The sequence below is a fragment of the Phocoena phocoena genome, chromosome 1 (assembly GCF_963924675.1).
Source record: "Phocoena phocoena chromosome 1, mPhoPho1.1, whole genome shotgun sequence".
Classification (NCBI taxonomy): Eukaryota; Metazoa; Chordata; class Mammalia; order Artiodactyla; family Phocoenidae; genus Phocoena; species Phocoena phocoena.
Genome location: NC_089219.1, coordinates 11,656,555 through 11,671,852, shown reverse-complemented (window position 1 = coordinate 11,671,852; position 15,298 = coordinate 11,656,555). Strand labels below are relative to the sequence as shown.

Below are 15,298 nucleotides of genomic sequence, written 5' to 3'. Positions count from 1 at the left end.
TTTGACTCTAATACCTGTGCTCTTAGGACTTCTAGGTTACTCGAAGTCATGATTTATTACCTGCTTTCCATACTCACCAACAGATCTTAGATGGTTGGTTAGTGAATGATAGGATACTTTCCAAGTTAAAAAAAGGAAATGAGCATTAGATGGTGTGAAAAACCACAAGACATCGCATGGGCTACTTAGAAACGGGATTTTCTAGGAACACTGACAACTGTCTTATGGAAGTGTTATTCATCTGGTACATGCCATGCCCTGGAAGCAGCTCAGAGGACCCCAGCCTCCATCCGGGAAGACCTGTGGTATGTTCACTGCTGTACCAGGGGAGTGCTGGGGCCAGCTGGTACCCGCCCAGAGAACCGATTGTTAAATGACCAGGAATTTTGCCAACTGGTTGATAAACACAGCCATTAATAAGAATTAACTTACATAAATTTACAATTAAATTATATCAGAAACAAAGGTGATACAAACTTAACTCACCCCTTCCTAATTATTTTACTCTATTTTATTATTACGTATGCTCTTGAGGTTATTTCGCTCTACTATATGTGTCTGTTGGAAATGCTACATAGTGATGTGTTACCACACCTCTCTTTCCATCTCTGTATTCAGGGATGTGTCATTGGGAGCTTGAAATTGACCGTGGAGGGCGTATTACACCATAGAAATCAGGAAACGTTATAAATCAGGGCTTGATTTTTAAAAACTTTTACAAATAGGTTTAATAATGGTGGTTCATGTAGAGCTTGATTTTTTTTTGTTTGTTTGTTTTGTTGATTGCCTAGACTTAAGACGGTAATGGAGAAAATGTTAACAATGCAGATTATACAAAAAAGCATGTTGTGTCTTAGCCATTATGTTATGAATAGAACAAAAAATCAGGGAAACGTTCTTCCAGTATTTGAAAATTATTTTCTGATGCAGCAAAAAAGTCACTCATGTCACTGATGAACGTGTGATGTTCTTCTAATGTCTTTGTCTTTCTTTTTTCACTTGTATTATTCATAAATCCAAAATATCCCAAAATATCCACCAGAGCTCAGGTCGGGAGCTCTCTCATTCGTCAACTGCAATGAGAAATTGGCTGTGGATACAAGAGTTCAGCTAAAGTCAATGAAAGCATTCCGTGAGACTCAGCTGGCTATATAGAATTTACAAGAAAGAGTACTGTATTTCTTGTTATGTGGAAAGACTGTGCTACACATTCTTTGTATCAGTAAACCTTATGCTATGCATGCATGTACTTTACTCTTTCCAGAGAGCTGGTCATTAAATACTTACCAGCCAATCACTGGCTGTACTGGCACCCAGCAGAGTGCCTGCTACTCATGGTAGGTGTTCGTTGACTGAGCTGAACAGTTGGCAAACAGAATGTAAATAAAAAGGACTTTGATTCTGGGGCTGGGATGGGGAAAATACATGCTAAGCCAGGCGCATCTTGTAACAGCAGAGAGTAAGGAAGTGCCCCAAACGAAAAGGTGGGGAGATGCTCAAGGACACAGCAACCAACCTGAAAGAGCTCCCAGTGGCCAAGGCTGGAAGAATTTGAGCGATGAAATAGTTAATGAGTATTGGATTATAACTCAAAGTGTAAAATAAGTATACACGAGTCCATACTGACATAGATCCATTAGTGAGTAAATACATAAAGGAGGGAGAAGAGACCGTCTTCTTTACAGAAGAATTTAACATACAGAGATGTGGAGGTCTGGAAGGGCCTGGGGGGTAGGGGTGATGGTGCCAAGCAGGCACACTGACCACAGCACGGAGGAGCCATGGACCTGGAAAGACAGAATGGAGACTATAAAACGTGGCCAGTAGATCTCAGAAGCCAGGAGAGGGGGCTACTTGGTGCCAGGACAAATGGCCTTTATCTCAACAGCTCCCGGGGTGTCACCGTAACTCAGAGAGGGGTAATAATTCTAAGTCCCCAAGAAAAGGGTACATTATGTACGGGGTTTCAGTGTGAGAAATCAGGATTATACATTTAGAACACAGAACCACCAAGTTATACGTTATTTTTAGGTTTTGGAACTTAAAAGAATTAAGTCCCTTTGAGCTGTTCAGAAAAGTCATTTGTTTGGGTTTTTCCCAGCCCCCATTTTCTTGTAAATCTTCAATCTTACGGTTTTTCCTTTCCTTTTAAGTTCTAATCAGCTTCCTGGTCAGTCCATAAAATGGGAAATAGAATCTAATGAGAAAACAGCCGGATTTTTGCAAATAGCTTTTGCTACCCCTGGACTTGGCCCTACTTCAATTCGGTCTTGCCAGGTTGAGAGACGGAATGAATGAATGAATGAATGATCATCAGCTAAGTGAAGAGAAGGAGCACTGTGGCTCTGGTTTGGTAACAAAGGGTGTGGTCTGCCAGAGGAAGCAGGAAGCGGCCCGGTTCCTGGCCGGGTCTGGGTTCTGTCTCAGCAGAATGCTAAGGGTTCAGCCCGCGCTCCCATCTCCACCTCCCCTGATGTCATCTGCATCGTCTGTAGACACCTGGTGGCAACGCAGTCTCAGGGGTCCTTTTGTGTGAGTTTTTGCGGCAGATGCCAAGCCTGAGGCTGTCTGCTGCCCCGTGCCCTCCACTTCACTGGTCTCGGGAAATCGCCTTTGATATAAAACACCCAGCCCCAGGATTTCTCATCACATCAGTAGGTCCCCACGGGACCTGTAGGAGCACAGGGTAGAGGAAATCCTACAAGGTCAGGTAGGAGATGACAGAGCTTGACCAGAAAGAGGTTTTGTTGTGAAGGGCACCATGGTCGCTGGTCATTCACTCAGTTGCCGGCTTCTCAACCCCGGGTACAGTAAAGCCACATCTTCCTCAAGAACGGGCCCTATTCAGAGGTCCCAGGAACGTGGAAACGCCACCCTTCTTGGGGATGAACAACTAAGGCCCCGACTCTGAGCTTCTCATCACACCTGTTCACCAGAGGAGAGAAATGAGCAACTCTGCTTCCTTGGAGACTGGCCTGGGACTTTTCCAATGGAAAAGTGGATTATTCGTCATTTTCCTCCCCCCAGAACCCTAGCGGCAAATCCCGTTAGGAAGGTTCCACTTAGGCAATAGGAATGCTTCCTAATGTCATGGACATCTTCTTTGTTTTTGCCTACCCCGCATCCATTTTTTCCATCTTCTGGACGGGCACCTTAATTTTTTGCGGGGAAGACACCCTTTCCCTGACAATCCCGAGTCCATATAACTCTGACCCTTCCACTCCAGGGGTGAGCCCATAACCCAGGCCTGGCCAATCAGAGCACATTCCTTGCCCCTGGCCTCAGTGATTGGTTCAGGGGAAGCCCCATGATCCAAGCCACTGCTACTCTGTAGGGTGCTGGGGCTGCTGGGGGCCACTTTCCTACAGGTGAGGCAAGAGTCTGTCTGAGACTGTGAGGCTAACAGGGAAGAAAGAGTCAGATTCCTGACCATGATTTGGGCGCCTGGATCCAGCTGGGCCTAAGCTGCAGCGTTTGACCTTTTCAGTTACATGAGTTTTTTTTTTTTTTTTTGCCTAGGCTAGTTTTAGTTGGTTTTCTGACACTTGCAAACAGTAACATTTCCTGGACAGTATGCTTATGGAGACTTTAGCGTAAGCATCACTATGTACTCGGAATGAAAGTTGTTTTAAAGGTAATGACATGCTCAGATAAAACCCACCAGACTGTAATCACGCACCAAATTTACCTTTAAACGTATAAAAGTAAAGCAGCGTCTCCACAGAAGAATGATTTAAGACCAAGGAACCGATCATAAGACAAGTAGTAAAACGCTGCTTAGAGAGACTTTGACAGACAAATAGTTCTCTAGCTACAGCAGGCTTCAGGCTACAAACCCCAAATTTCTGCTTCAAAAGTGACCCAGGGAAGACATTCCATAGTTTTATTTATTTAGTTTTTTGGCCTCGCCGTGCACTTGTGGGATCTTAGTTACCTGACCAGGAATTGAACCCTCAGCAGGCCCTCAGCAGTGAGAGCGCTGAGTCCTAACCACTGGACCACCAGGGAATTCCCAACATTCCACAGTTTTAAAAGAAAACTTTCCAGTTGAAGAAACAGGTAACATTTATAACATGCATCTGTTGTATATATAATATGTTAATGTCTAGTATATTTATCAGATATATGTCAATGTAATTGTATTATTACTATATAAGCAAATGCATATATATGTGTACGTATATTTAGAACCACATATTTCCAGCTCTTTTTTAAAGACGTGTTGAAAAGACTGTTCAAAATTTATTTTTCCAGCTTGTCTGTTTTTTCTTATTCCTCAGTAAACTTAAGCTATTAACCAGCACATTTCCCGGCACACAGTAAGGCTCAATCTGAGTGAGTTCTTTCTCCCCAGCTCCCCCCTCTATTTTCAGTTCTTCTTTCAGAAACCAAGTAAAATGAAAGAGGCAGCACAGCATAGTGTTACAAGCAGAGGCTGGTAAATGTTTTCTGTAGAGCCAGACAGTAAATATTTCCAGCCCTGCGTGCCATATGATCTGCCCAGCTAACTCTGCCGTTGTAGCAGACAACATAGGCAATACTGAAATGAATGGGATGGCTGTGTTCCCGTGAAACTTTACAAAAACAGGCGATGGCCTGCATTTGGCCCTGGGCCATAGTTTGCCAACCTCTGGTTAAGAACTTGGGATTTGGCATTACACAGAATCTGGTCCAGCTCCCTGCTCTGCTCCTCCTCTGTGACCCTGATGAGTGTGTTATTTTTGTGCCTTGTCTGTAAAAAATAGGGATAATAACAGCCATTTCTTAGTCTGTGAGAAGTGGGTGAGATAGTGCACATGAAATGCTTGGAACACTTCCTGGTCCGTAATAAATGAGCATAAAACATTAGCCATCAGGTATTATCATCATCATCAAAAAAGAAGAAGAAAGGGGGCAACTGAATTTGTCCAGGAACGGCAGCAATATCCCTGGTAAAAAGTTAGTGGATGGCCTTCCCTGGTGGCGCAGTGGTTAAGAATCCGCCTGCCAATGCAGGGAACAGAGATTCGAGCCCTGGTCCAGGAAGATCCCACATGCCGCGGAGCAACGAAGCCCATGGGCCACAACTACTGAGCCTGTGCTCTAGAGCCCGTGAGCCACAACTACTGAGCCCGTGTGCCACAACAACTGAAGCCCATGCGCCTAGAGCCCGTGCTCCGCCACAAGAGAAGCCACCGCAATGAGAACCCCACGCACTGCAACGAAGAGTAGCCCCCGCTCGCCGCAACTAGAGAAAGCCCGCGTGCATCAGCGAAGACCCAACGCAGCCAAAAATGAATAAATAAATAAAATAAAGAAAAAAAAGTTAGTGGAGCCAACCAAACAAGCAAGGAAGCCAGATAACTGAAAAGGCATTTTCTTCTATTACCAGTGGCTTTCGTTTTTACCCACATAATGAATCATCCCCTGTCAGCGTGTGAAATTGCAGGTTGGACTGGGAATTGCAAGACCTTCCTTAACCGCTGGGCAGTGAAGGACCTGCCTGGGCTCTCACCGCCCCACGATGCTTCGTGCTATTAGGAAAAGCCTCCAAGGGACTCAGGAGAGCTGGCTTTTAATCCTGGCTCTGGATCTATATGACTGATGCCTAACCTTGGGGAAGTCGCTGAAACTTTCTGAGCCTCAGTTTATGCCATGATAGGGGTGGTCCCAGGGACCTCTATAAAAAAAACTGAAGGGGGAAAGGGGACCTGGGATTAATGAGTAGCTCCTTGGCAGAAATTGGAAATTGAAGCTCAGAAAGGTAAAGTCAGTTGCAGCTGGCATTTCAACTTGGGTCCATCAAACTCCAAAGCCCTTGCTTTCTCGATTGTGTTCTGCAGAGCTTCCCCATTAAAGCAGCAAGGAATATTGGCCGACAGAGGGCGCTCTTCTCTCAAGACAGGACGTCATGACATTGTAGGGACAGAAGACAGTATCCAGGATCATGGGGATGGGGGCTGCTGCCAAGGAGCTGTCAACCCCCTCATGGAGCAACTCGGCACGTCATTTGTGGCGCCTGGCTTCCTTTTTTATTCTGGCCACTTCCCTCAGTTTTGCCGTATTTCAGAACAGAGAAAGACATGATTTATACATATGGGTGACGTGGGTTTCCTTACTCAGCTGCCTTGTAAGAATGGCGCCACTGTGACTTGCACAGCTTGTTTCTACACCTCCTTTTCCAGAGCTCAGAAAGCACGAATAAAGGCAACAACAAACAAAACCCACAATACGGCAGGCACACCTGACCGTATGACTTCAATTTCCCACACCTGGTGCCAAGACTCTATGGTATTAATCAACGGCTGCTTCAGGGCATCGCAAACGGCCCTGCGGGTTATGTCCTGCACAGCTTCAGTGGGCGCCATCCACATGGACCACGTTGTGAATGGTGACCCTGGAGTTGTGCAATATGGCAGCCCTAGCTAATACTTTGATGAGAGAGCTATGATTTACAAAGTATGGTCCTGGGCACATCCTGGCTGCCAGTGTACTTTGTCAAACAAGAGTTTTTCTTTATATTTTTCCATCTTGTATGTTGTTCTATGGGTAATTTATCTGCAAATGTATTTATGTGCTAGTGGGGGCAGGTATGGGGAGGTTCCCCTGTCCAGAAGGACACGTACAAAGGAGGCATCCCGGCTGCTCCATGCTGGTCTGCTTGACTCTAAAGCTGAGGGTTATCATGTGCTTATTAGGTGCCAGACGCTGAACTCAGCAATTTACGTACTTTGCCCACTGAATAGCATGGTCGCTCAAGGTGGTAGGAAATATTGTCACAGGAGTGGGGACCGAGGCTCTGAGAGGCAGATGATTTGTGCACGTCCAGTATAAAAGCCAGTACAAGAGCAGGGCTGGGACGGCGCTGGAGTCAGCCTGACCTCAGGGCACGTGCTCTAACCACTGTGACACCTGCGAACACATCTGGATTCCTAACCGCCCCGCACCTCACCCCCCTCCCCCAATAAAACGCTGTCACACCCTCCTCTATTGGTTATGGTCACCACAAAACCTGAAATAAGTGCTTTCATTTGGGAACTCTTTGTCGGTTAAGTTCTCATCATACTTAACCTGTATGAGAGCAGGGCAGTCCTCCGTGGAAACTCCACCCAAGGAGGAAACACAGAGCCCTCACCAGGGACCCCAAAATCAACTGGAAACAAGAACATGCCGGAAGCAAGACGGCCACGAATTTCTTAGAAAAATTGGCCTTCAAAATATTTGATGAGAGATGCTCTTCAATACCTCTCCCTTTTTCCCCTCTTTCTTTCTCTTCTTTTTTTTTTTTTTTTTTTTTGTGGCGTACGCGGGCCTCTCACTGTTGCGGCATCTCCCGTTGCGGAGCACAGGCTCCGGATGCGCAGGCTCAGTGGCCATGGCTCACGGGCCCAGCCGCTCCGCGGCACGAACCCGTGTCACCTGCATTGGCAGGCGGACTCTCGACCACTGCGCCACCAGGGAAGCCCTCTTTCTCTTCTTTTAAACAGCCAGCAGGTTGGGGTCATCAGGAAGCGGAATTTGTAGGAACGTGTCAGTCAGTCCACAGGCCGCCCTCACGCGGGCCCTGCAAAGGGCCCCTCCATGAATAAGAGCGTCACGGATGGAAGCTTCTCAAGCTGGGGACGCCCCGGCAGAGGGCACTTTTGAGAAGGTGGGGTTGGGGAGAGTCCTGCCAAGTGCCCTGGGCACAGGCCAGGGCAACACTTGTGCGGCTGCCTGCAGTCACCCGAGGAATGAAGCAACGTGCAAGTGCATGTATTGAATAAGAATTGAAAAGATCCGTGTATATTCGAGTGACCGTGAGAGCATGCTTTCCTCTGTGTGAAAACCAGTCAAGGCTACTGCTCCAGCTAGCATCAGGCTAAATGGTTTTCTCCCCTCCTTTTTCCGCAAGTGGGGATAGTGTTTAATTTGCACTGACTAGCTGTGTGGCCCTGGGGAAATTACTTAACCTCTCTGAGTTTCAGATTCCTTGTCTGTAAAATGGGGATCACGGGAGAACCCATCTCATGGGTTGCTGTGAGCGTGAAATAAGGGAAAGCAGGTGAGTCGCTTAGCTGTTCACGTCAGTGATTCCTCCTGCCGCTCTTACAAAGCATCTTCTTCTGTCTTATCTACTCAAGGTTAGAGGTCGTCAGCACTGTTTCCCACAATTATATAAGAAGCACCTTGTCAACTAAAGTCCCCATTCCATATCTGTACACCCATGTTCATGACAAACTTACTCAAAATGGCCAAAAGGTGGAAGCAACCCAAGTGGCCATGGATGGATGAACAGATAAACAAAGTGGATGGATGAACAGATAAACAGATACACAAAATCCATACAATGAAATATTATTCAGCTGGAATGAACCATGAGGACATCATACTAAGTGACATAAGATCCCATTTATATGAGGCACCTAGAATAGTCAAATTCACAGACACAGAAAGCACGGTGGGAGGGGAGGAAGGAAGCAGGGGGGTTTATCTGATGGGCATAGAGTTTCAGTTTGGGAAGATGAACAAAGTTCTGGAGATGGATGGGGGTGACGGCTGCATGACAGCGTGAATAGATTCAATGCCACTGTGAACTGTACCCTTGAACGTGGTTAAGATGGTAAATTTTATGTGTATTTTACCACAATTGTGAAAATTAAAAGTTAAAAACAAACCCCCAAGTGAAGTACCTCCAAGATTTCTCCGAGGTCTGGGGTGATAGAAATGGATGAAAATGTTCTGAAAGCAGGTTGTGGTGATGGCTGCACAGCTCCGTAAATGTATTAAGATTGACTGAATTGGACACTTAAAATGGGTGAAGTTTCTGTAAACTGTGCTTCAGTGAAGCTGTTAAGAGCAAGCAAGCAAACTACACGTGCTGTGATCGGAGGAGACTTTGGAGGATGAAGGAGCTGTTCACTGTCTTGATTGTGGCTACGGTTCCCCAGGTGTACACATATGTCAAAGCCCATCCACTTACGGACTTGGAACCTGTGCCGTTTATTGCATGTCAACTGTATCTCAATAAAGCTGTGTTTTCAAAGGGCAGAACAGTATTCCATATATAAACGAACTCCTTATAATTTATTAACAATGCCCCCTTTTGATGGAAATTTAGGTTTCAAATGTTATGCCCCTATAAATAATATTTCAATAAATATCTTTGTAGGAAAAAAAAAGAAAAAAATGCAGATGTTGTTTGCTGCTCCCCCTCTTCTTCCCCCCACGGGCAAAGCCACAAAGTCAGAACTTCCCAGGGAGGGGGCCTGGGAACCTGTAGTTTTCCTGAACGCTCCTGAAAAATTCTTGTAATCAGGCATGTTGGGGCACATTGAATCAAACTTTGCGAACTTGGATTTTCAGGCTTGGGAGTTTGAAATCCCCTTTTCTCTGATCCCTAAAAAGTTCTGTAAGTGTTCCATACAAATGATTCTAAATTTGGGTTTCCCTACTATTGGGAATCAGAATCATCAGGGAGCTTGTGAGAATGCATATTCCCAGGCCCCTCTCCCAGGGAGGATGTGTATGGTTGCCAGATTTCGCATAAATAAATAAGTGAATAAATAAATAGATAATAAACTATAGGGTGTCAGTTAAATCTGAATTTCAGATAAACACCAAATAATTTTTTTAGCATAAGTGGTTCCTTGCAATATTTGGCCCACACCGGTACATAAAAATTATTTGTTGCTATCTGAAATTCAGATTTAACTGGGTGTCCTGTATTTCATCTGGGGATCCTAAGTATGAGTCCTCAGGCCTGGGGTGAAGCCCAGACCTGCACTGTTGGTCTGCTCCCCACATGGTTCTGATGAGGGGGATCCTTAGAACCCATGTTGAGAGTCCCTGATCATGTCAACACCTGCTGGGTCAGGAGCCCCTCCTCAGGGAGGCCAGTGGACTCCAGTGCATCCCACGAGTGAGCACACTTTAATGTTGGTCCAAGGAGGAAAATGGGTCTGAGCAGCCGCAGGAGAAAACTGCCCCAGATTTTCAAAGCCAAACATGGTGGATGTGGCGTCACGGACCCTGTGGCCTGAGGGATGCTGCTGGTCTTCTCTGAGTGAGTATTTAGGGCTGCCTAGGGGACCCACACCCCAGGATTCTGTCTAGGTTCTCTAAACTTTATTTATTTATACCCAGCCTCGTCCCAGAAAGGATTTTAAGCCTCGGAGGTCTCAGTCCATGCAGCGTTCTTGGGCTGGCGAGTGAGGTTAACACACCGTCTCTCTGGGACACACATGGCAGGTATTAATTGCGTGCTTACCACGAATGGGCATTATTCTGGGAGTTTTACAATGATAACCATCTCATTTAGCCCTCGAGATAAGCCTGCAAGGTCATTGCTGTCGTTGGCCCCATTTTGTAGATGAGGAAACCGAGGTTCCGAGGGGTCCAATGGCTTGTGCAAGAGCACACCGAGTAGGCCAGTGGCAGAGCTGGGGTTCTGACCCAGGACTGTGTTGCTAACCAGCCCCCATCCTTCCTCCCTACTGAACCAGACACTTCTTGTGACTGAGCTTTGCTGGGCGAGTTTTGGGTTACGTTCCGCTTAACCTGGGGCCATACTTTAGGTCCTGATCCCGGGAACATTTCTGATCCGATGTGATAACAGCTGTCAGGCCTCAAGCGTCTACTCCCGCCAGCGACTTTGACTTTTTACACATAGATACTCTCTCAACGCCCTGCACCGCTGAGAAGACCCAGACCCAGGCATGCAGAGAACCCTGGCCGAGGCCGCAAAGCTAGGAAGTTGCAGAGCACTGATCTGCCTAAAGAGGAAGCATCCATCTCTGCATCTTCAAAAGCACACACCTGCTTTCCACCTCCCCTCGCCAAGCTTCACTTTTCAGGAAAATGCTCTCGCTCCGGGCTGGTCGCTAGGCAACTCTTGCATGTAATTCCACGAAATGCCCAGAAGAGGGCGTGAGGACTCGCTCTCCCCCGGCACCCACGCGATGGGTCTGAACTTCGCGGAATCGCGAAAGCAGAACGCCGCGCTCCAGACGAACTCCACCCGTGGCCGTAGCTGAGCCCTAGCCTGCACGGAAGGTGACACAACACGGCGCCTCCGCACCCCACCCCCTCCCCGCAGGGGCCTGGACTCACCGAGGCTGGGTTTTCGATGACCAGTTCATAGGTCAGCCCTCCGGACCCAAACCTCAGGATGTCTCCGGGTAAGAGCTTCACAGCCACGTTCTGAATGTGGCACTCGTTGACGAATGTGCCGTTGCGGGAATTGAAGTCCTGGAGAACAAAGCTGCTCTCGGCCTCATTATATTCAATGAGCGCGTGATGGTTGTCGATGTCTGTAGACTGAAATGGAGAAGGGGGACAGTCAGAGCCAGGAAAACAGGAATAACAAGGGGGGCCCTAACGTTTACTAGTGCCACTGACACTGGGTGCCCCAATGTGCTAACCACTTCATCTGGCTGGATGGTCACTGCAATCCTCATTTTAAGAGGAGGATGCTGAGGGTCAGAGAGGTTAAGTGACTTGCCTAAGGCCACACAGCTAGTGAGTGGAGGGTCACCAGACCCTGACAGCAGACCCAGAATAGATGCCCAGTTTTTGGGTAGGGAGTCAGGCAACACAGAGGTAAGAGGGAACTCGGGGGGAATTGGCCACTTTATAGTTCTCTGATCCCATGCAAGTATCCTTTTGGTTGTCCTGAATGGCAGGACAGCAGAAATGGCCCAACACAAACCAGAAAGGTCAGCTGGCAAGTGACAACTGTCCATTTATTGCAAGTGTTAAAGTTAAGGGGAGGTTTTGTAATAACTGTTGTTTTCATTTGTTTGTTCTATTCATTTTTAAAATAACATTTTTTTGGTAATAATGCAGAAAATGAGAACTAGAGAAAAACACAAAGAAGACATTAAAATCACTTAGCCTCCCGTCCCCCAGAGGCAGGCACTGTGAACACGATGGTTCACATCCTTCCAGTCTTTTTTCTATGCTTACAAGCTTTTTAAAAAGTTTAAACACAATTGAGCTCACACCACAAAACATAGTTTTATAACTACCTTTTAAAAGCCTTGGTGTACAATGAAGGTTTTTCCCATGTGATTAATTATTACTGTTGCTTCTTAAAAGCTTATCAGAATTTATCTAACCAAAGATGATCTATTTTTCAATAGGGGCCCTGGTGTGGCCACATTTCCCCCAAAAGAGAGAGACCCCAGACAGTGAATTGTCAGTGGGGTCAGAAACCTCCTGTGTAACCACTTTAATAAGAAGAATGCACAAAACTCGGCACCAAGGAGGAAATATCACATTCCCCCTGGCCCCGGCGCCCTGTACTATGGGCTGCAGGGCACGTGTGAAGTCTTCTGTCTTCTCAGGACACTGCCTATGAGCCATCCACTCCAGCCTGAGACTTTGCAATTATTTTCTAAGTTACTCTTCTCAGAGTGCCTCATCCAGCTTTCATAGAGAGTACTTGGACTTAGAAATCTATACTAACGTCCCACAATATAATTATAACCAATAGCTTATATTATATGAATAGATAATAATATAACCGCATATATTAGTAGAATATATTAATTACACATTATGTGCAATTACACAAATGCCAGGAAATTTGCTAAGTGCTTACTGCATTATCCCATTTCATCTTCACAATAATTCAAAGGGATACTTCCTCATTTAAAAAAAAATTTAATTTTTTATTGAAGTATAGTTGATTTACAATGTTGTGTTAGTTTCAGGTGTATAGCAAAGTGATTCAGTTATACATATATATAATACCTATTCTTTTTCAGATTCTTTTCCATTACAGGTTACTACAAGATATTGAATATAGTTCCCTGTGCTGTACAGTAGGTCCGATAGTTACTCATTTTTTAGATGAGGAAACTGAGGCATAGAATGATTAAGTGTGCCCACAGTCAGCCAGTTTGACTCGCTTGGCTTGTTCCCAGGTTTGCCTGATTCAAATGACTGTGCCTTTACCCACTTTGCAAATTCCTACCAAACACGTTGGCACTTAAAATACTGAAACACAAGAAGAAAGCAGGAGTAGCTATATTAATTTCAGGCAGAGCCAACTTCAGAGGAAGGAAAGTTATCAGGGATAAAGAGAGGCGATACATAGTGATAAAGGGGTAGATTCTCCAAGCAGACATAACAATCCTTCATTGTATGTGCCCAACAATAGAGCATCAAAGTATGGGAGGCAAAAACTGAAAGAACTGCAAGGAGAAGCAGATGTATCCATCATGGTAGCTGGAGACCTCAACAGCCCTCTGTCAGTAATGGACAGATCCACCAGGCAGAAAATTAGTAAGAATGAAGTTGAACTGAATAGCACTGTCGTCATCTGGATCTAACTGGCAACCACGCAACTTCATCCCACAACAACACACATCCTTCTCAGGCTCACATGGAACACTCACTAAGCAGACCACGTTCCAGGCCACGAAATATCCCTCAACAAATTTAAAAGAATAGAAATTATGCAAAGTATGTTTTCAGACCACAACGGAATGAGGCTAGAAACCAATACCAGAAAGACAGCTAGAAAATCCCCAAATATTTGGAGATTAAACAACACACTTCTAAATAACAGATGGGTCAAGGAGGACGTCTCATGGGAAATAAAAATTTATCTTGAGCTAAATGAAAATGAAAATACAACCTGTGAAAATTTGCAAGATGCAGTGAAACCAGTGCTTGGAGGGAAATTTATGGCATCGAAGGCACACATTTGAAAAGAAGATCTAAGCTTCCACCTTATGAAACTAGAGAAAGAGGAGCAATCTAAGCCTACCACAGCAGAAGAAAAGAAGCAATGAATGAAATAAAAAGCAGAAAAACAACAGAGAAAATCAGCAAAATAAAGAGCTTTTTTTTTTTTTGTAAAGATCAATAAAATTGACAAACCTCTAGCAGGATAACCAAGAAAAAAAGAGAGAAGATACAAATTACTAAAATCAGAAATGAAAGCGATGGCATCACTACTGATCTCATGGACACTGAAGGGATAACAAAGGAATATTATGAATAATTCTATGCCCACAGATTTTATAACTTAATGAAGTGGACCATTTCCTTGAAAGACACAATCTACTGAAACTCACACAAGGAGAAATAAATACTCTGAATAGACTCATATCTAGTAAAGAATTTGAATCAATAATGAATAACCTTCCAAAGTGGAAAGCACCGGGCCTGGATGGGTTCACTGGTAAATTCTATCAAACATTAAGGAAAGAATGATACCAGTTCTCTATAATCTCTTCCAGAAAATAGAATAAGAGAGAACACTTCCCAGCTCATTCCGTGAGGCCAAACTTATTCTAATAGCAAAACCAGATAAAGATATTACAAAACAGGAAAATTGCAGGGCAATACCTCTCATGAACATAGATGCAAAATCCTCAACAAAATATTAGCAAATGGAATCCAGTAATGTATAAAAAGAGTTATACACCACAGTCAAGTGGGATTTATTCTAGGTATGCAAGGCTGGTTCAACATTTAGAAATCAATTAATGTAATCCATCACATCAACAGCGTAGAGAAGAGAAATTGCAGTATCATATCAGTAGATGCAAAAAGAGCATTTGACAGAATTAAACACCCATCCATGATAAACTAACAAACCACCAAACCACCACAACAACTCTTGGCAAATTAGGGATGGAGGGGAACTTCCTCAACCTGATAAATACATCTATAAAAACCCTAAAGCTAACATCATATTTAATGGTGAGAAACTAGAGCTAGAAACTTTCCAATTAAGATCAGGAATAAGGCGAAGATGTCCCCTTTCACCACTCATTTTTAACATTGTACTGTATGTCCTAGCTAATGCAACAAGGCAAGAAAAGAGAATAAAAGATATATAGATTGGGAAGGAAAAAAAAAATCTTCTTTGGTGAGGTGTCTGTTCAGATCTTTTGCCCATTTTGCAGATGGCATGATTGTCTATGCAGAAAATCCCAAAGGACTGACAAAAAGCCCTCCTGGAACTAATGAGCAATTATAGCCAGGTTGCAGGATACACAATCAATATACAAAAGTCAATTGCTTTCCTTTATACCGACAATGAACAAGTGGAATTTGAAATTAAAAACACAACACCATTTACATTAGCACCAAAAAAAAAAAAAAGAAGTACTTAGGAATAAATCTAACAAAATACTTAGCTATATGAAGAGGTATATGAAGAAAACTACAAAATGTTGATGAAAGAAATCAAAGTAGTCTAAATAAATGAAGAGGTATTTCATGTTTATTTGAAATTCCTTAATGATATATGATGTTTAACATCTTTTCATATGCTTATTTGACATCTGTAGATCTTCTCTGGTGAGGTGTCTGTTCAGCT

General features: G+C 44.4%; 1 protein-coding gene across 1 annotated transcript in view; it reads right to left on the bottom strand.

Annotated features, from left to right (window-relative positions):
- FHAD1 (forkhead associated phosphopeptide binding domain 1) overlaps window positions 1–15,298 on the bottom strand; it is a 133,441-nt gene that overhangs the window by 101,745 nt on the left and 16,398 nt on the right. The window contains 1 exon segment of the mRNA XM_065872624.1: window positions 11,071–11,277. Within this exon segment, the coding sequence (XP_065728696.1) occupies window positions 11,071–11,277 (207 nt within the window).